The 22,179-nt window shown below is 34.0% G+C and overlaps 1 protein-coding gene across 1 annotated transcript in view; it reads left to right on the forward strand.

The window, feature by feature from the left end:
- The first annotated feature begins 367 nt into the window (after positions 1-367).
- The window catches only part of LOC149415703 (uncharacterized), a 39,756-nt gene continuing 17,944 nt past the window's right edge, over positions 368-22,179 (forward strand). The window contains exons 1-2 of the mRNA XM_089642422.1: positions 368-419; positions 15,794-15,910. Coding sequence (XP_089498548.1) covers positions 368-419; positions 15,794-15,910 — 169 coding nt within the window. The remainder of the gene's footprint in view (positions 420-15,793; positions 15,911-22,179) is intronic.

Genomic DNA, 22,179 nt, shown 5'->3' on the forward strand with positions numbered 1-22,179 from the left:
CACTCTCGAGAATGCTACGAACCAAAGTAAAATAAAGCATTTTTATGACTGCCGTATTAGAAAAAGATTTTGCGTTGCAGATTATAAAACCTAGCATTCGCATGGCAGTGTTGCGCACCGAATCGATAAAGTCAGGAATCATTCGTTAAAGAAATGTGTTTAAATGATGTAACCGACATTTAATAGTTAAAGTACAGCGTATGCTTCGCCCAACATTTGAACATACGTATTCTCATTATAAACAACTTAATAATTTAAAGCAAATAATTTAGTACAAACAACGTAGTTTTGTATTTTTGAGTTGCGGATTTGCCTTGTGATAAATGACTGACTGGCTTTGCATGCGGCTTCCTTTTTTATAGGAAAGATGTCTGGCGCCAAAGATCCCAAGCCGGGCGAACTAGACTACAAAATACTTGGTAAGCTCACATTATCTTTCCATTCTCTATAGTAGTGCTGAACGCCGTGTTTCTTTATAAAAATATATTTTATGGTATTCGGAAATTTTCAATTTTAAACACTTTTCATAAAAAAATACAACCGTCTCTTAAAAATTTATTAATAAACTCATTCTCAATAATCATAACTATTTCTCAAAAATCTTTGTAACTGTAAAATTATAATTGTTTCTTGAAAAATATAACTGCTTCTTAAAAATTATAACTGTTTCTTAAATATTGAAACTGTTTCCTGGAAAACCTTGCTTAAATATAAAAAAAGTACTAAAAAGTTTCATCTCTTTTCCTAACCTAAAAAAACATTACAAACATATGTTAAGCTGTTAAAATCGAATGACTACCTATTTAATCGAGATTAACTCGTGATTAAGGTGATTAGAGTGTCGATTTAAGTTTTAAAATTAATTCATTTTATACTACCGCACATATAAACCTTAAAATTATGAACATGTGTGACATAATAACAGATAACTATACGCTAAATATTACAAAAATAAAATGTATATATTTTACAGAAAATTTCAAAAATTCCGTGTGTATTTAAAGAAATATTTTTAACACTGATTTTTTATACAATAATAAACCAAACAATTAAATTAGTCTGAGGTAAAGTGTATTTAAAGTGTATTCTTAAACTTTTCATAATTTTTTTCTGCATGTATTTCTTTAGGGAGTTCGTTAAAACATTTAATGACTGAGTATGTGTAATGGTGTTGTGTCGTTGTTGTATTAAGTTTAGGGATCATTATTTTGTCCCGTGGTTCTCGGTCTGGTGCTCAATGCCTTTATTATTAGTTTATCTTTGGGAATTTGAAGTAATGCATTTTTTGACAGATTTCGTTTTAAAAAAATTAAATTCTTGGAATAATTCACGAGTCGAATAATCTGACAGATTTTAGAATTATTTTAATGAGTCTTCTTTGGACTACTTCCAGTGAGTCTAAGTTAGTTTTGTATGCTCTTCCCCAGCCTATTATTCGTATTGGAGAATTGATTGGATTAGCGCATAGTAAAGCTTCTGTAGCATTAGTGTAGTGTGCTTAAATATTTAATGAAATTCCTTTTGTCAGTATTGAGCATTTTGGTGATTTGCAACTGTCAGAATTATTTTTACATGGGTTGTGAATTTTCGAATTTATTGTTGAAAGGTTGTTTGTCCGTTAGTGTAAATGTTATGTAGTAAGTTAATAGGTAATTGTCATCCAATCATTGTTTTAGTGAGTTTATTTCTACATTTGCGCTTCGATATATTTTTTCCTGCTTTATAAGTTTATAAGTATTTTTTTATGATCAAGACTGCGACTGTGATATTTTTCCCTGTCCCGCAAAAATAAAGATATATTATTATTTTAGAATTTGTGAAGCTGTTTTTGTTGATCCAACACTCTGATAAAATTAAAAAATCAAAAGTATGATTGAATTTAATGAGTCTAGTTTTTGCACTGTTAATTCGTGGTGGAATTCCATTGTAATAGAATTAAAATTAAAAAACTTTTTCACTTTGTTCCACTTATTTATTATTACCAGGACCGGTTTCATCCTACTACGGACATTTTCAGACTGGTCATTTTCAGACCAGTCTGAAAATGTCCGTAGTAGGATGAAACCGGTCCTGGTAATAATAAATAAGTGGAACAAAGTGAAACAGTTTTTTAATTTTAATTCTATTATGATTGAATTGATCTAGAAATAACAGAAAATCATCAATGTTTGACATACTTCTGTTATTCTGGTGAATAATTTTTTAACTATAAGACTTCCAACTGTAATTATTTAATTTGTTGAGATCGACAATCAAATTCATGTTGCAAGTTATATCTGTATCGTTGTAGATATAAGGAGGTAATTGACACATTATCAATGAAATGCTAAGCAGAGAATATTTCACTACTATACGATTTTGATCCATTTCCAGAAAAAGTATAACATAAATAATATAAAAGTATTTATGAAAACAAACATGTGATAATAATCGAAGTATTCCCAGGAGGTAAGTGAAAATAGAAGTATTAGTGAAGAAGTACATAGCAGAATCAGTAACATAATAATTCCGCGTGATTTTTCTGCTAGGCCCTGCGGGCGGCACTTTGTTAGGCTTCGCCTAGTTTAAGTGATACTACTAACTACCCCGTAAAACCACCGTTCACCCTACACATGAAACATTTCCCCCTTAGAGAGACGCAATTGCCGGTGTGAGATCCGTATTCACCCCGTACTTGGACAACACCATCCATAGCTTTTTCCTGTCGACTCGGTCGTATGCTTTTTGTAGATGTACAAAGGCAAAGTTACAATTTTTTTTCAGAAACTTCTAAATGAGCATACGCAACGAAAATATCTGGTCCATGCGCCCCCTTCCACTTATGAGTAAAGCACCTTGCACATACCATATTTTTTCCTCTGTTTCCTTTCTTTCATAATTATATCATACAGCTTGCCTTGAGCTTAGCAGAATAATAGCTCTTTGATTCCCACATTCCGTACGTGACCATTTACCTTTGTGTAACAGCGTGATCACGGCCCTTCTCCAATCTAAAAGCGTGTAATCCTCCTTTAAAAATTGTTAAAAAGATTGCACACCTATGTGAGAATTATACGGCTATCTCATCCATGCTGATTCCGGTAACATTCACCCCAAAGATGTTAGAATATTAGGAGATATCCAGTCGAACATTCTTACTATGGGACCTAATGTCGCCGTTTTTCTTAACCAATACTACTGCGCGCCTTGGCTTGCGCTAAAGTGTCCGCCCTTTCCGAACTAACACATGAAAAGTATCATTTTCGCATTTAGCACTAATACTAAACCAGATTCCCGTGCCTACACGTTCCAACGGCTTTCGCGATTAGCAATAAATGCAAACATAAATAAATATAAATGGATATGGATTGTAACACACAAATCAATATAAAAATCGTTATTTCAATCAAAATTTTCATGTTTAACTTTCATTTCATAAAAAATTATTATTCTTAGAACAGATAATAATAGTGTGAATAAGTGTGCTCTGGACTCTGAACGCGTTTGGCATAACAATCCATGTCCATTATTTCATACCTACAAATAGATAACTAAATTTCTTCCGTATTTACAATTTTTTTAGTTTTGTCCAATAATGTAAATCATAATAACACATGTAATGAGTGTTTTTGTTTGTTGTAAAAATCCATAAAATGAGATTTATAATTAATTTATTTTGTATTTGAGCTACGCACAAGAGTCTTATCTGCTTCCAACCATCTAGGGCTAGTGAGACTATGGCATACCCGATTGGGGTATGTTGTGAGGTTGAAGGAGGCGATTTCTTTATTTTAATGCATTCAGGACATCTGTCATCAATTTAATTTTTATTTGATATTGCCGTTTGATTGCTTGAAGACGTTTTATATGCAATTTTTGAGATCCAATTAAAATTTTATTTTTTTTAATCTTTTAACTGCAAGTTATTTTTTGTTGCTGGTGTTTTCGCAGTAGTAGTAGTGAGTGAAGTAGAGGTTGTGGGTTAACTTGAGAGCTGTAAATAACAAAAAGATATTAATTCTTCTTATCCGACTTAAAATTCTAGAAATATGCTTTATATAAAATAAATAGAAAACGCACCGAATCATATATGGTAGTTTGAATGTAGGAACAGCCCATACAAAAAATATCAGATTTTTTGTTGTTGGATTAAAATCATTTTGGCTAAAGTGAGACTAGCAAATGATGCTATGGCAAATGGGAAACCAGTTTCCCTTTCACCCCCTTGCATCAATCCACTTTTCTTTAATTTTTCCTTTTTTTCGATTTCCATCTGATAATATTTAAGATAAATTATAAGTAACCTAACATAAATAAATAATCACGTTTTTTTCATGGAATACTAAGCAAGAGTCCTAAATACTCCCAACCGTCTGTGAGACAGTGAGACTATGGCATCCTCATTGGGAAGTAGTTGTGGGGCTGAATGGGGTACAGTTTCCTTGCTCAGATTACTTCTTTATTTTCGCAAATTATTTGAACAATACATTGTTTCAACTTAATTTCTAGAAGAAATAACTATTTACATCGGGAGAGATGGTAAAAAAAGCATTTAAACTCCATTTTTACAATCAAAGTTCATAGGTAAAAACAATCATAGGTTCCCATGATCAAAAAATATTTTGTATTTGAAAAGAAAAACATTGCCTTTTTCTACTACCATCAGTGTCCACACCAATAATTAGAAACAAAAATAATATATTTTTAAAAAAATTGTCAGATAAAATATCGAGAGTCAGTATTTAAACGAAATTGCGTTCCATCACTAGCTTTGCTGTACGGTCCATGATAGATTTTACGGCAGAGTGTGGGGGCTCACGTGAATGACAACGATAACAACTTTGAAACTTCGTTTGAATGTTGATTTGATTCGTTTAAATATTGAGTACTTACTGGTGAAATTGAAATTGAAAATATGGTGTCGCATTTTTTTACTGAACAAGACGCCATTTTGAATAAAACGAGGACGAACAATTCTTCGTGACAAAAATAATTCAACTAAATTGACGAATTTTTGGCGTATTAAAATCACGCTCAATAGACCGGGATACGCCGACGGTCAGGTATACCTCACAGCACATCTCTTCATATTCTAATATCTTTGATTCGCCCCATCATCATTCATATCTGATTCGCCGCTGGAATCACTGTCATTCGGGTTGCTTTCAAAGCCTTCCTCAAAATACTTCATCCCTTTTATTTCTTCCTCATTAGTCAACTTTTTTCAACTTTCAATTTTATCACTTTCATGCTCCCGTTTTCTGGACTACTCAAGGACCTTTTTATTTCCTTCCAAAACAGTTTAATATTTTCTTGGAAGTGGTCTGTCATTTTGATTTCCTCTTCCTCTTCCGGGGGTTTCTTTCGTTTTTTTCCTGTAGTGAAAGTGAGTTGGAACTCTCTTTCTCTTTTCATGCATCCCTTATACACTTTTTTCGTTCAATCCCTCTCTTCGCTGGAAGAACTGCCAACAGCTATCAGACACAACCGTACTATCTTCTTCTCTAAGACAAGTGCTTTAATCTCATCGTTCCAGATGTATCACCTTTTTCTCTGCCTTGCGTAATCATTCTACACACCTCTCCAGCAGATTCACAAAGACTCACTTTTATTTAATTTTTATTTTTTCATTTTCCGGAAATTGACAGTTTACATTTATTTCAGTTTGTACATAAGTATTATACAGCCAAAATAAAACCAATTATGGATTTCCTCCTTGTGACTTTACCTCTACTGGGACAGCATAGTAAGGAATACGTAAATTAAATTTGTAAGAAAGGAATGTGAAATCAAAAATTAATGCAAAACAAATGATTATATAAAACAAAAAATTTACAAAACAAAATATTTATCAATACATTTATATCCATTTATTTCAGTTTGTACATAAGTATTATACAGCCAAAATAAAACCAATTATGGATTTCCTCCTTGTGACTTTACCTCTACTGGGACAGCATAGTAAGGAATACGTAAATTAAATTTGTAAGAAAGGAATATGAAATCAAAAATTAATGCAAAACAAATGATTATATAAAACAAAAAATTTACAAAACAAAATATTTATCAATACATTTATATCCATGGAGAGTAGATATAAATCAAATCATAATAGTAATAAAAAACAATATAGAGACACAACATTATTCACAAACCATCAGAGAAATATTCTTTTATAGACCTCTTCTATTTGGTAAGTTCGCAAATGAAAATATCCACCTTGGATAATACGCTATTGTAATTATTGTATAGTCTGTTCAGGCAAGAATTCTAATTAGAGTTCGTTTTGCATTAATCCACCATGAACAGAACAGGTTCATGTGGTTCCATGTATTGTCTATACTTAGACCGTCCATTTTTTTCTCATTTAATCTCATCTCTTTACAATTAACATGCATACAGGTTTTCTATTTTGACTCTTGTTGGAGTTAATACCGTTTTCACTTTACAGCGCCAACCGCGAAAGAGGTTTACTCTCGACACTAGCAGGAAGTGGTCAGTTTCAACCCCAGCCCTTCTGAAAACTCTTGTGTCCTCGGTAACGGCTCTCAACCTAGAGCCAATTATTACAAAATCAATAATTTACCTCTCATTTCCTCTTTCCCACATATATTAGTGGATACCTTTATGATCGAAGAAAGAATTCGACACAAACAGGTTCCACTCTAAACATACTTTAAGGCATTCGTTCTTTTATCGCCAAACGTACCAAAGGCCGACTCAAATCCGTCACGTCTAATTCCTACCCACCCATTCAAATCGCCTGCCATTATAATCCTTTCATTCATATTTTTTAGTCTAATTATCGTTCACACCAGTCCAAAAGTCATCTTTCTCTTCGTCGCTATCAGAATTAAGAGGGACATAGCAAATAACAAGAAACACTCTTGTCAAAACAATGATCCGTTGAATATGATCCACACCACTCTCACACTTTATTCATAATGCAACACACATTCATCTATTCTGGGAGACAATAGTGCTGCAATATCCTGATTAGCCCTACCGTATCTAGTCTCCCAGACCAAGTGACGAGAATATCATTATGCTGCATTATACCGCTCCCTTTTTCATACTCACTGTTATTAGTATGTTTAATAATAATAAATATCTAAATTTTTTCTAAAAAAATAAAACCTTCCAGGGTACGAACAACCTGACAACATTTGAAAAACTCCTTCTGCCATCGTTATATATCATATATATTATATTACAATGGAAAATAATCCCTGTGCAATGGACGGAAGACTTAGTTAACAGAGGAACTGAACGCACGACTATGGGTGGAAAACCGACGCTTTTGTCTATTTAACTACTAGCCGATCGACCATTTTCCGAGCATTGTATCCAATGCTCACATTCTACCAGTTTTTACTAGAAGCTTTGATGTTATTTCTTGAAGATATTCAGTACAGCAGTCCCAGAGAGACGTCATACGTACCTACGTCATCGACGATCGTCATCTTCCTTCTCAGATGTCTTGTATGAAAACGAAAAATACAGAAGATAATATAACGATGACGTCACATACGACTTCTCTCTGGGATTACTACAACGCCCACGTGGTATAATATATTTTCAAGCAATTAAAACTTGGCGACGCGTAAAAGGATTTTTTTGCAAATAACTCCTTTAAATCATAAATTCATCCAAAAATTTATAAATGTTTGTGCGTTTTTGTGGGCGATTCTTCGGGCAATTGGTTCAAAAGAGTGTTGCGTAAAGAATATTTTCTAATGAAAGCGACAATATTGTGTTCATAATGAAATCTGCTCTAATGTTCTGTCACGTGTCTGGTTTTAATTCCAAGTAATGCCTCAAAGCATAAACCATTCATAATGTATCAGTAGCCAACGTCATAGAAAAAAAAATCGTGGTTATTGCGTGATCCTTGAATTTTTCAAGGAAACCTTGTAAATCAATGATTTTTTCCAAACGTTTTTAGTAATATTAACTGGATGTTTTTTCTAGTACCTTTTCATGAAATATAACCTCAAAGGCGCTATTTAGTATATTAGCAGAGGTTATGGCTATTAATTTTATTTTATTGATTAAGTTATTACTTAGCATTCAAGGTGATTATTTATTATTTCCCAAATTTTTTTGTTTATGTCAATTAACACAACAATTGGTCAATATAAATGGCGAATTTAGCGTATTTGTATAAATAATCATGAATTAAGCGTAAGTTGTATAAATATTTTTTTGCATTAAGCTTAACCTTTTTAAACATGCATTTTTGGGAAACATATGTCAGTCACTCAAAAGCCCATGATCCAACCTAATGCATGTAAAATGCAGTTTAAAGTATAAAAACGCATGCGTTGATTTTCACAGTATACAATAAAGAAGGCAGGACAGGAAGGCAGGCAAAGACGGCAGGTTTTTCCCATCGAGTTTTTGGCCAAAATGATTCTGATATAGTGTACTTTTTTAAAAAAATACTTTGGTTTCTTATGTGCCAAATAATAATGGTACCAATGGAAATTATTCAAAAATATTAATGTGAATATAGAGAAAGGCAAAATTGTAGATGGGGACGAGAGTATATTTAGAAATTTTCAAATTACTAGTATGAAAAGGGATGAGGTTTATAAATATTTAGGATACCCACAATCAAATAGATTAGACCATACTAGTATTAAAAATGATATTAGGATTAAATTTCAAACTAGGATCAGGAAAATTTTAAAATGCAATCTATCTGCTAAAAATTTAGTAAAAGCAATAAATACTTGAGCAATACCTCTATTAACGTACTCATTTGGCATAATTAAATGGTCTAATACAGATTTAGATAACTTAGAAAGATTAATTAGAACTACGCTAACAAAGTTTAATTGCCATCATCCAAATTCAGCTATAGAACGAGTTAATTTACCTAGAAATTTAGGAGGTAGAGGTATAGTCAAAATAACTTCTTTAAAACATAATCAGGTAGAAATGCTCAGAACTTTTTTTCCATAGGAAAGCTCATAGCTCAGAAATGCACAAAATAATTTGCAAGGCAGATAGAAATATTACACCTTTAAATTTATACGATGAGAATGCCAACATTTTTATAAATCCCAACCAGGAATTATTAGATTCCTGGTCAAATAAAATTTTACACGCAAAACACTTCAATTATCTCAACCAAACATATGTTGACAAATTTTCGTCAAACAAATGGTTGAGTATTGGAGAGTTGAGCGCAGAAATAGAAGGATTTATGCTTGCCATTCAGGATAGAGTCATTAATACTAAAAATTATAGAAAGCATATAATCAAAGATTCAAATCAAATTGATGATTTGTGTAGAAAATGTTTGGCTTTTCCGGAAACTATAGAACATATTATATCTGGATGTTCTATATTAGCACCGTCCGAGTATACATTTAGGCACAATCAAGTTTTAAAAATAATTCACCAAAATTTGGTAATTAAACATAACTTGATTGACTGCCGTAATATAGTGCCATACTATGAATACGAACCAAATTCATTTTTAGAAAACGAATTTTATAAAATATATTATGATAAAACTATACTAACAGACCGAACAATTAGTCATAATAGACCCGATATAGTTTTACATGACAAAATTAAAAAAATAACTTATATCATTGATGTCGCTATTCCAAATTCCTGTAACATTCAAAAATCTGTTAATGAAAAAATTAGAAAATACACAGATTTAGGAAACGAAATAAAAAGAATTTGGCATTCTCAGACTATAAAAATATTACCATTCGTTATTTCGGCTACTGGCATTATACCTAGCTCTCTCATTAAAAATTTAGGCGTATTAGATCTATCAAAAAATTTATATATAAAGATGCAAAAGTCGGTCATTTTGAATACATGTAGGATAACGAAAGATTTTTTAAATATTTATGTTGAGGGATCAGTAGGATTTATAGGCCCTGTTAGAAGTACTACCGAGCCGAACCCTCTGATATGAAAATATCTGGAGTCGGTGAATTTTTTTTTCCCATTTGATCTCTGGTGAGTTGACGTGTTGTTGTTCTTGTATTGTTTTGTATTTATTTTACTTATATAATGCACTTGCATAGTGTTGATTGACTAGCTGATCATTTGTGGAAAAGTGAGTGGAAGGGTTTAGTTTTTCCTATGGGGAAGATTTAACCCGGACAACAAAATCGGAAGCATAAAAAATTTCGCAATTTATATTGGCAAACGTAATTTTGGAGCATTCGATAAATATTCAGTAAAGCAGACATGTACCCAGCGTTGTTCGGGTTATGAATGTTTTGGAGTAAAGTTTTGAGTTTCTGAATTCTAATCTACCCGAAAACTGGGTGCATTTTTAAGATAGAAATAATATCATTGTATACACTTTGTTTTCATTTGTAAAGTATTTGTTTCAATTGGACGCGCCTTGTTTGTCTTCCTCGACCGTCCTTGACTTTCTCTACCATTCACATATACGTCATACATTCTTCTTACGTATCTTTCTTTGTTCATCACGAACGTTTAATTTTATCACAAATTATTATTTGATTCATGTTTTCTTCGGGCCTCCCCGACTATTTTTACCATTCACTTCGTATAATATCGTGAAATCAACATTGTTATTGTTAATAAAACTACATAATATCTTTTTTAATTCAACTCCATATATCATTCCAGTGCAGAGATAACGCGTTAAGTCTTCACCGAGCGTCCCTGACTTTTCCAACTATTCAATTCTGTATACCATAATCTTAATGTTAAAAAACTACATAATATCTTCTTTAATTCAACTCCATATATCATTCCAGTGCAGAGATAACGCGTTAAGTCTTCACCGAGCGTCCCTGACTTTTCCAACTATTCAATTCTGTATACCATAATCTTACTGTTAAAAAACTACATAATATCTTCTTTAATTCAACTCCATATATCATTCCAGTGCAGAGATAACGCGTTAAGTCTTCACCAAGCGTCCCTGACTTTTTCCACTATTCAATACTGTATACCATAATTTTAATGTTAAAAAACTACATAATATCATCTCTGATTCGGACGTGTATCTCTTTCCGGCTGGAGATAATAGTTTTCATCTTCTAAGTCTTCATCCGGCGTCCCCGACTATTTCTACCACTCACTGCAATATATCATATTGCCCCTATGAAAAATTACATTACATCGTCTTTAATTCGGCATCGTATCTCATTCCATTGCAAAGATAATGCGTTCAGTCTTCCTGAGGTGTCCCCGACTTCCTCTGCCATTCAAACCAATTTATACATTCCTAAAACTAATATTGAGATTTTCAGCGTAATTGGTCCAGTAGTGTTTCAGTCTGTAGGGGATTTACGAGTATGTAAATAGAAATATTTCAAACTCAAATGCAATACTGAAATTAAGCCATAATCATCACAATTGACGTGTACCTATCAAAACTAAACAATTTTTCGAAGCTTTTAATTTTAATAAATGAGAAGAAAATCCCGATAGGCTACTTTTAACAGTTTGTCAACGTGTTAAATAAAAGAATTATTTTCCGAGAACATGCCATGAAAAATAGTATCGGTACACGCTTTTTATCCTCGATATTCTCTTAGACAGAATTCAGTGTAAAGCAATAGATATTTTATTCAACACTTTCTTTTGAACTAATAACTAATAATATTGAACTCATTTTATGTTTTATTAGAAGCTGTAACAAATTTGAACTTCTCATAAACGGTTTTAACGTTTGCATTCAGATGACCTTGTTCCTTTCAACTCTGACCAAATTAAGGTATAAAGTTGCTGGTGAGAGTTCGTGCACCCCTATTTCATTGTAAACCCTTTGACCTCAAAATAAACTTTAACTTTAACTGGTTTATTCAATTTAGTTTCACTAAATATGTTTATAATTTCAATCGAATTTCAGTTCTTTTCTATTTATGATTCTTTAATTCACATTTCAGTTATAGAGCACGCAATATCTAGTCTCTCCTTATTTCACGGTGAAATGATTTTTCAAAGTTTCACGACTCATTATTGACAAGAGCTGAAATAGTTTACCTTTAAATTTCCGCGGTAAATTTCAGTTCCAGAGAATGAAGTAATTAATTAAATATTTGCCGCGGAGAAAGTCTGGTGATAATAGCATGTTGGTCATTTATTCGTCAATAAGAACTGTTGCACTTAAATCCAAAGATGTTTTTAAATAAAATAATATCCACAACGTGGAAAGATAAATATATTTTTCTTGAAACATGGTCACTTTTGAGGTAAAACTGTTTTAGTTGGCAAATTATTAAAATTCTCCGACAAAAATAAATAACAGTACTTCCAACAGGCGTAAAGTTAGATGCACGCCGTCTTGTGTAAGGAACTAATAAGATTTTTCTGCAGTGGGTGGCTGTGCAATGAGATTTTATCAATTTACGTCTCATTTCTATCGTCTAAGTCAGAATGGTATAAATGCAAGTGCTTTTATTGGATGTGTAAGCAACCGTTTAATAATAATTTATTCTAGTTTCTGTTAGCATTTTATAGAGAACCTGAGTACGTGGGCTTCGTAAACGAAATTTTAATGGTTAGTGATATTTTCTAATTGATTATAAGTGATAATGTCTTTGTTTAATTATTATTGATAGCTTTGTATAATTCTTAGCGATATGTTCATTTAATTATAAGTGATATCTTTGTTCAATTGTTAGTGATATCTTCGTTTCATTATTAGATTAAAAAAGTTGGTATATTTGCGGCGTGCTCCGGAGTCTCAGTATTCTGAATGGTGATAGGTATATCACTATTCAGTATCGAAACGTTACTTGAAATCGTTTTATTTTTACACTAACCCCATCCAGGAGGCAATAATTACTCCTGGGGCCTATTTAATATTCGGGAATGCTGTGTGGATGGCCCTTTTAAGAAAAGGAAAGAAGGAGAAGAAGTTCTGGGAACAAAACAGGTATACGCGGTGGGTAGTAGGTATCAGTGTGTCCAAGAGTGAAAGTCGCATCCGCCGCCAAAAGCCGGACACACCGACCCGATTAACCCGGCCACCCCTGCTAAGTTACCCAACACAGCGAACACTTGGCGTGGTATACGGCAGAGGTGTTTGTCAACAAGTAAGCGGTTCTCGGGGCGGCGGAACCCATACACGAGACAAAAGTCGCTAAATTTAGACGTGTTTGGTGAACAATCTGAATAGCCGGGTACTTCCCACCTATCTTTCCCCCGTCTCCTTTCTCTCCCCACTACCTTCAGTTCACCTACCTTTAACATAACTCAATTGAGATTGCCATAGTCTCACTGGTTCTAGACGGTTGGGAGCAGTTGGGACTCTTGGGCGGTTTTAATCACGTAAATACCTTTTTTTTAGTACAAACTATCTAAATAAAGGGATTGCTATCTTTAGAGCACAAGCATTCTTGTTCTACCAGTATTTCAATGGAAGATGCTGTGAGATACTGGCGTTTATACACGATCGATAAATGAGAAAGGATCGATTCTACAACTCGTACTTAAGTTCAACAGCTCATCTGTGGTAGGATTTGTCGACCTTGGGGTTTCCTCTCTCCTACAACTACTATTATCTGAGTTCAACAGCTCATCTGTGGTAGGATTTGTCGACCTTGGGGTTTCCTCTCTCCTATAACTACTATTATCTGAGTCCAACAGCTCATATGTGGGTCGATTTGTCGACCTATGGGTTTCCTCTCTCTTACAACTACTATTATCTGAGTTCAACAGCTCATCTGTGGTAGGATTTGTCGACCTTGGGGTTTCCTCTCTCCTACAACTACTATTATCTGAGTCCAACAGCTCATATGTGGGTCGATTTGTCGACCTATGGGTTTCCTCTCTCTTACAACTACTATTATCTGAGTTCAACAGCTCATCTGTGGTAGGATTTGTCGACCTTGGGGTTTCCTCTCTCCTACAACTACTATTATCTGAGTCCAACAGCTCATATGTGGGTCGATTTGTCGACCTATGGGTTTCCTCTCTCTTACAACTACTATTATCTGAGTTCAACAGCTCATCTGTGGTAGGATTTGTCGACCTTGGGGTTTCCTCTCTCCTACAACTACTATTATCTGAGTCCAACAGCTCATATGTGGGTCGATTTGTCGACCTATGGGTTTCATCTCTCTTACAACTACTATTATCTGAGTTCAACAGCTCATCTGTGGTAGGATTTGTCGACCTTGGGGTTTCCTCTCTCCTACAACTACTATTATCTGAGTCCAACAGCTCATATGTGGGTCGATTTGTCGACCTATGGGTTTCCTCTCTCTTACAACTACTATTATCTGAGTTCAACAGCTCATCTGTGGTAGGATTTGTCGACCTTGGGGTTTCCTCTCTCCTACAACTACTATTATCTGAGTCCAACAGCTCATATGTGGGTCGATTTGTCGACCTATGGGTTTCCTCTCTCTTACAACTACTATTATCTGAGTTCAACAGCTCATCTGTGGTAGGATTTGTCCACCTTGGGGTTTCCTCTCTCCTACAACTACTATTATCTGAGTCCAACAGCTCATATGTGGGTCGATTTGTCGACCTATGGGTTTCCTCTCTCTTACAACTACTATTATCTGAGTTCAACAGCTCATCTGTGGTAGGATTTGTCGACCTTGGGGTTTCCTCTCTCCTACAACTACTATTATCTGAGTCCAACAGCTCATATGTGGGTCGATTTGTCGACCTATGGGTTTCCTCTCTCCTACAACTACTATTATCTGAGTCCAACAGCTCATATGTGGGTCGATTTGTCGACCTATGGGTTTCCTCTCTCCTACAACTACTATTATCTGAGTCCAACAGCTCATATGTGGGTCGATTTGTCGACCTATGGGTTTCCTCTCTCTTACAACTACTATTATCTGAGTTCAACAGCTCATCTGTGGTAGGATTTGTCGACCTTGGGGTTTCCTCTCTCCTACAACTACTATTATCTGAGTCCAACAGCTCATATGTGGGTCGATTTGTCGACCTATGGGTTTCCTCTCTCTTACAACTACTATTATCTGAGTTCAACAGCTCATCTGTGGTAGGATTTGTCCACCTTGGGGTTTCCTCTCTCCTACAACTACTATTATCTGAGTCCAACAGCTCATATGTGGGTCGATTTGTCGACCTATGGGTTTCCTCTCTCTTACAACTACTATTATCTGAGTTCAACAGCTCATCTGTGGTAGGATTTGTCGACCTTGGGGTTTCCTCTCTCCTACAACTACTATTATCTGAGTTCAACAGCTCATCTGTGGTAGGATTTGTCGACCTATGGGTTTCCTCTCTCCTACAACTACTATTATCTGAGTCCAACAGCTCATATTTGGGTCGATTTGTCGACCTATGGGTTTCCTCTCTCTTACAACTACTATTATCTGAGTTCAACAGCTCATCTGTGGTACGATTTGTTCACCTTTTGGTTTCCTCTCTCCTACAACATGGGTATTATTTTTCCTCTCCACAAAAGTTCCCTCCACACAGCATCAACAAATATGAAATACACAATAATTTCCGTAGTAGTATTCTGCTGTGTGGATGTACCTACGTATGTGGAAAATGTATAAAAATAACCAAAAATAAAAATTACCTATTTTAAAAGTTTTAACCATTGAACAGGTCCAAAGAACTTAGGTCAGTGAGACGGGAATTTGCTCAAATCAATTATTTTTAACAATTAAACAGGCCCAAAGAACTTAGGTCAGCGTGACAGGATTTGGCTCAAATCAATCGGAAAATAAATTATGCGATTCGACAGAAAAATTTACTTATGTTAGTACAGGTGTATTTTATTAATAAATAATACTTTTAAATTAATGAATAATACTAATACAATAATCAAGAGATGTTATGAAGAATGTATTGTTTGCAGGTGTCCTCAGCAATGTGGAGCAGTATTTCAAGGGCCTGCAGCAGCAACTAGAGATGATGGCCGATGACCCCGAGGATACCCCCCCAACTGTCAATCATCTTAAAAATCATTTTTTTGGTAAGTCATTGCCTTATATATACTGAAACTCTAATTTCTTCAAACTATTTCATATTAGGGTAGTTTTGACCCAGGAATGTTGGTGTTTTGATGTTGCCGACCGTACGCTAACGCCGATGTATCGTTGTAACTCGACTGTGTTAAATAAAATGACGTAGGAAATATCTCTAGTATAAAGTTAAAATTCCATTTGACTTTTCTTTCGTATTATCAAATATTTTTAAGTGATTTCTAATGTTGGAACCTTTATATCCTGGTGGAATTTTTTTTTTGTCTTTTTATGGTTTAAAACACCTTTTTACTAATGAAGGGGCTGGTTTTACCTTAAGGCGGGCATCATCAGAATGGTACAAACTAGCTAAATCTATGGTACATAGAGCATCAATGTCAGCAATGAACGTTTTTGACTTCATTCAATATTACACATATAAAAGTCAATAAGAAATAAGTCATACTTTAGAACTATTGTTTTGTTAGAAAGTTCTTCGTAAACTTTGATAGAGAAGAATGGCTTTGATTTATAGAATGTATTATTAACTGAACACTTTATAATATAATGTATTAAGTTAATGCACGATACTCACACTCCACACGGCCTGTCACTCGTAGTCCCAGAATAGTGCATATGTTATCTTTGGGGGATGCTGTGTGGAGGGTCTTTAAATGGAAAGAAAGAGAGGAAGATCTAAGAAGGAGAAATGTATGAGGAGTGGGTAGGAATCTTTGTGTCAATGTGAGTATAAATCTATCCCTGCGACTGCGGTGCATTATTTGTGCTGCAGTGCCGAGAGAGAGTCCGGCTGGAGAGGTCGAAAGGTCTCCATCAACCAGTATCTTCCGATTTGTCCCGCCACGCAGTAGGTGGGAAAACGAATCCACCGCGACCTAGACAAACCTTAGGACACCACTGTTCTTTGGTTTTGCTTAGCATTGAATCCTCTATCTAAAATGTTAATTAAAAGCATGTTTGGAATAAAAGTTAAGGGTAATACAAGGGAGAATAGTACGATTTCGCATTTATTATTTATGGATGATATAAAATTATTTTCGAATTCTGAACAAAATTTAGAGAAAATGATCGAGGTAGTTAAAAACTTTTCAGATAATATCAAAATGACTTTTGGTTTAGATAAATGTAGAACGATCCATATAGAGAAAGGCAAAATTGTAGATGGGGACGAGAGTATATTTAGAAATTTCCAAATTACTAGTATGAAAAGGGATGAGGTTTATAAGTATTTAGGATACCCACAATCAAATAGATTAGACCATACTAGTATTAAAAATGATATTAGAATTAAATTTCAAACTAGGATCAGGAAATTTTTTTAAATGCAATCTATCTGCTAAAAATTTAGTTAAAGCAATAAATACTTGGGCAATACCTCTATTAACGTACTCATTTGGTATAATTAAATGGTCTAATACAGATTTAGATAACTTAGAAAGATTAATTAGAACTACGCTATCAAAGTTTAATTGCCATCATCCAAATTCAGCTATAGAACGAGTTAATTTACCTAGAAATTTAGGAGGTAGAGGTATAGTCAAAATAACTTCTTTGAAACATAATCAGGTAGAAATGCCAAGAACTTTTTTCCATAGGAAAGCTCATAGCTCAGAAATGCACAAAATAATTTACAAGGCAGATAGAAATATTACACCTTTAAATTCATACGATGAGAATGCCAACATTTTTATAAATCCCAACCAGGAATTATTAGATTCCTGGTCACTTCAATTATCTCAACCAAACGTATGTTGACAAATTTTCGTCAAACAAATGGTTGAGTATTGGAGAGAGTTGAGCGCAGAAATAGAAGGATTTATGCTTGCCATTCAGGATAGAGTCATTAATACTAAAAATTATAGGAAGCATATAATCAAAGATACAAATCAAATTGACGATTTGTGTAGAAAATGTTTGGCTTTTCCAGAAACTATAGAACATATTATATTGGGATGTTCTATATTAGCACTGCCCGAGTATACATTTAGGCACAATCAAGTTTTAAAAATAATTCACCAAAGTTTGGTAATTAAACATAACTTGATTGACTGCCATAATATAGTACCATATTAAGAATACGAACAAAATTCATTTTTAGAAAACGAAATTTATAAAATATATTATGATAAAACTATACTAGCAGACCGAACGATTAGTCATAATAGACCCGATATAGTTTAACACGACAAAATTTAAAAAAAAAAAACTTATATCATTGATGTCGCTATTCCAAATTCCTGTAATATTAAAAAATCTATTAATGAAAAAATAAGAAAATACACAGATTTAGGAAATGAAATAAAAAGAATTTGGCATTCTCAGACTATAAAAATATTACCATTCGTTATTTAGGCTACTGGCATTATACCTAGCTCTCTCATTAAAAATCTAGGCGTATTAGATCTATCAAAAAATTTATATATAAAGATGCAAAAGTCGGTCATTTTGAATACATGTAGGATAACGAAAGATTTTTTAAATATTTATGTTGAGGGATCAGTAGGATTTATAGGCCCTGTTAGAAGTTCTACCGAGCCGAACCCTCTGTTATGAAAATATCTGGAGTCGGTAAATTATTTTCCCATTTGATCTCTGGTGAGTTGATGTGTTGTTCTTGTATTGTTTTGTATTTATTTTGCTTATATAATGCACTTGCATAATGTTGATTGACTAGATGATCATTTGTGGAAAAGTGTGTGGAAGGGTTTAGTTTTTCCTATGGGGAAGATTTAACCCGGACATAAAATCGGAAGTATTTAAAACAAAAAGTAATAATAATGATGTTTGATTGTTTATTTTATTCATTTTAAATCCATGTGTGATTACGAAAGATCTTTTAAATATTTATACTGAGGAATAAGTAGGATTTATAGGTCCAATTTGAAGTTCTACCGAGCCGAAACCCTCTGATATGAAAATAACTGGAGACGGTGAATTATTTTTCCATTTGATCTCTGGTGATTTGACGTGTTGTTTTTTTTTTATATATTTGTATTTATTATGCTTATATAATGCACTTGCATACTGTGGATCGACTAGATGATCATTTATGGAAAAGTGTGTGGAAGGGTTTAGTTTTTCCTGTGGGGAAGATTTAACCCGGACATAAAGTCGGAAAAATAAAAATTAAGATTATTTCAGCTTAACAGAGCGGTGAGTGCAATACCCTGTCTGTCATATAAAAAATACATTGAATGATATTGATAAAATAAAATATAACATATTTAGCAGTTGTACTACGACTACGGTGGCTTGAGGGTAATTCTCTACCTGTGGTGTAGGGGCGCGACCTGCCACTTTGCAACAGCCCGCATAAGAGTGTTTTCCGGACTTTCTTTTTATCATCCAAAAACATCCCACCCGTTGACAAATATCTTAATGAAGCCATGGATGATCTTTGCACATGACTTACTTTAAATGGTCTTGAACTTTCAGTCCAGAACAGTGAGTTACCTTCTCAAACCTTCATAAAAATCCGCCCTTTCATATTTTATTTAAAAACTCTTCGATCCCCAATGCCTCGGCAGTTAAATTTTTGTGAGTAACATTAAATAGGAAACTTAAATGGTGGAAACTTATTCATAATATAGTTAGTAAATGCGAAAAAAATTAAATATCATCACATCATTAACTGGCGTTCAGAGGAGTGCTCACCCTACTTGCATTGGGTTGCTTCACACTACACTTACTCAAAGTCATCTTGACTTTTTCTGCCCACTTTTTAGTACAGCATCAAAAAATGCACAGTAAATTAGATAAAATTCAATTTCAATCTTTGCGAATATTAACTGGAGGTAGGCAATTTTCACCATTCAATTCCCTTAAGATTCTGATCACTCTCTCTGTATTTAAGGCGGCAACTACTTGCTAGCAAATTTGTTCTTAAATGTTTAAAATTCTAACTGTCATCAGGTTATCCCCAGAGTCTCATTGTTCAATGACTCAACTACAATCAGAGCTCGAACTAAACCACTTTCTGCCATCCGGAAAATTTCTCAGTCTCTCTCAGGTCTTCAAATTATTCAAAATGCTCCTTTTTACTTTATACCTTATACAAATAAAAATATAGTCACATCTCCCTATCCCTAATAATTTTAGTATGAATCGGCATCCTTAAAAGCCATTCCAATCTCCACACAAATATGTGTGGAGATTGGAATCCCTTTCGTGGAAAAACTACCCTACCGAAAACAGATACCGATGTTTTTTTTTTTTTTTTTTTAAAAGAAAGACAAACATTCCCAGGTTACGAATAACCCAACAATGTTTGAAAATCTCCTACTACCACCACAGAAAGCCGAAAATGTTGCTTGTGTTGTGATGGAGGACTTAGCCAGCCGAGGAATCGAACACGCGACGCTCGGGTGAGACCCAAGCGCTATGCCCACTCAACAACTGACCGGTCGTTATACGAGTGTTATACGAGTACACACACACAGACTGACTGAACGTTTTTAAAAATCACTCGGACGTAGTAAAAATCAAATCATTCAAGAAATCGGACAGTATAATTCAAATAGCGACCTTACATTTAGATATATATATATATACAAAGACTACCTAAACACATCCCGATGGACTTAGTTCATATCTGGCACGGCGATCGGATAAATCATCACAATGATAATTCATCACATCTTTAAAAAGTTATGTAAAGTCATGAAAAGCGATGAAACAAAAACTTTATTAACTGGGTTAAGTAGGTTAGGTTAGGTTAGGTTTAATTTTTTTGTTCATCGTTTCTAATGACCATCACTTTTTAAAAGTATGTTGAATTGTCACTGTGTTGAGTTATCATGGAACCGTATGTAATATGTGGCCGCGTTTGGCTACTGTTGCTGATGCTTGTTTTTTAGGAAACAATTAAAGTAAATACAAGCCTTATTGACTATAGAGTCTTTATAGACTTAGAGCCAGGTAAAATTTAAAAACACTCATATGAGGTAAAAATTGTGAGGCGCATATGACGCCGTTCTATTTGTATTAACAATATTAACTTTACAGTCAGTAAATTAAAATGATTCACCACCTCATGGAAAATCAGAATCAATAAAATGAAAAAAAAATATATATTTAAATATTGAAGACAATATTAGTGATTTCTAAACGAAAATCTGAAACAGAAAAATCAGGAAAGGAAACGGTCACATCTGGGACTCGAACCCAGGACCCTTGTCTTTCCGGGACAGTGCTCTACCGACTGAGCTAATGGGACCCTATTCCCCTCGGTCACTTTTAACTGTATCATACTTCGAATAAGAACTACTAACATTGTCTTCATTTTTTCACCGCACATTTTTATTGGCAACTATCTTTATGTATGATCGCAAGATTCAACCCGAACTAAATGCAATCCAGACAGCGTCTTTTTTTTTTAGATAAACCTATCTTATTTTTTATTTTTAATGTGCGACATCTGTTGACTTTTCTGCAAGTCTAGAATGAATATTTATTTTTCGGAATAACTTTATTGAGTAAAACCTCAAATTGTAATATTTAAATATTGAAGACAATATTAGTGATTTCTAAACGAAAATCTGAAACAGAAAAATCAGGAAAGGAAACGGTCACATCTGGGACTGTTAGTAGTTCTTATTCGAAGTATGATACAGTTAAAAGTGACCGAGGGGAATAGGGTCCCATTAGCTCAGTCGGTAGAGCACTGTCCCGGAAAGACAAGGGTCCTGGGTTCGAGTCCCAGATGTGACCGTTTGCTTTCCTGATTTTTCTGTTTCAGATTTTCGTTTAGAAATCACTAATATTGTCTTCAATATTTAAATATTACAATTTGAGGTTTTACTCAATAAAGTTATTCCGAAAAATAAATATTCATTCTAGACTTGCAGAAAAGTCAACAGATGTCGCACATTAAAAATAAAAAATAAGATAGGTTTATCTAAAAAAAAAGACGCTGTCTGGATTGCATTTAGTTCGGGTTGAATCTTGCGATCATACATAAAGATAGTTGCCAATAAAAATGTGCGGTGAAAAAATGAAGACAATGTTAGTAGTTCTTATTCGAAGTATGATACAGTTAAAAGTGGCCGAGGGGAATAGGGTCCCGTTAGCTCAGTCGGTAGAGCACTGTCCCGGAAAGACAAGGGTTCTGGGTTCGAGTCCCAGATGTGACCGTTTCCTTTCCTGATTTTTCTGTTTCAGATTTTCGTTTAGAAATCACTAATATTGTCTTCAATATTTAAATATTACAATTTGAGGTTTTACTCAATAAAGTTATTCCGAAAAATAAAAAAAATAAAAA

This window comes from Hesperophylax consimilis, chromosome 18 (genome assembly GCF_061612785.1).
Source record: "Hesperophylax consimilis isolate HC1 chromosome 18, BYU_Hcon_1.0, whole genome shotgun sequence".
Classification (NCBI taxonomy): Eukaryota; Metazoa; Arthropoda; class Insecta; order Trichoptera; family Limnephilidae; genus Hesperophylax; species Hesperophylax consimilis.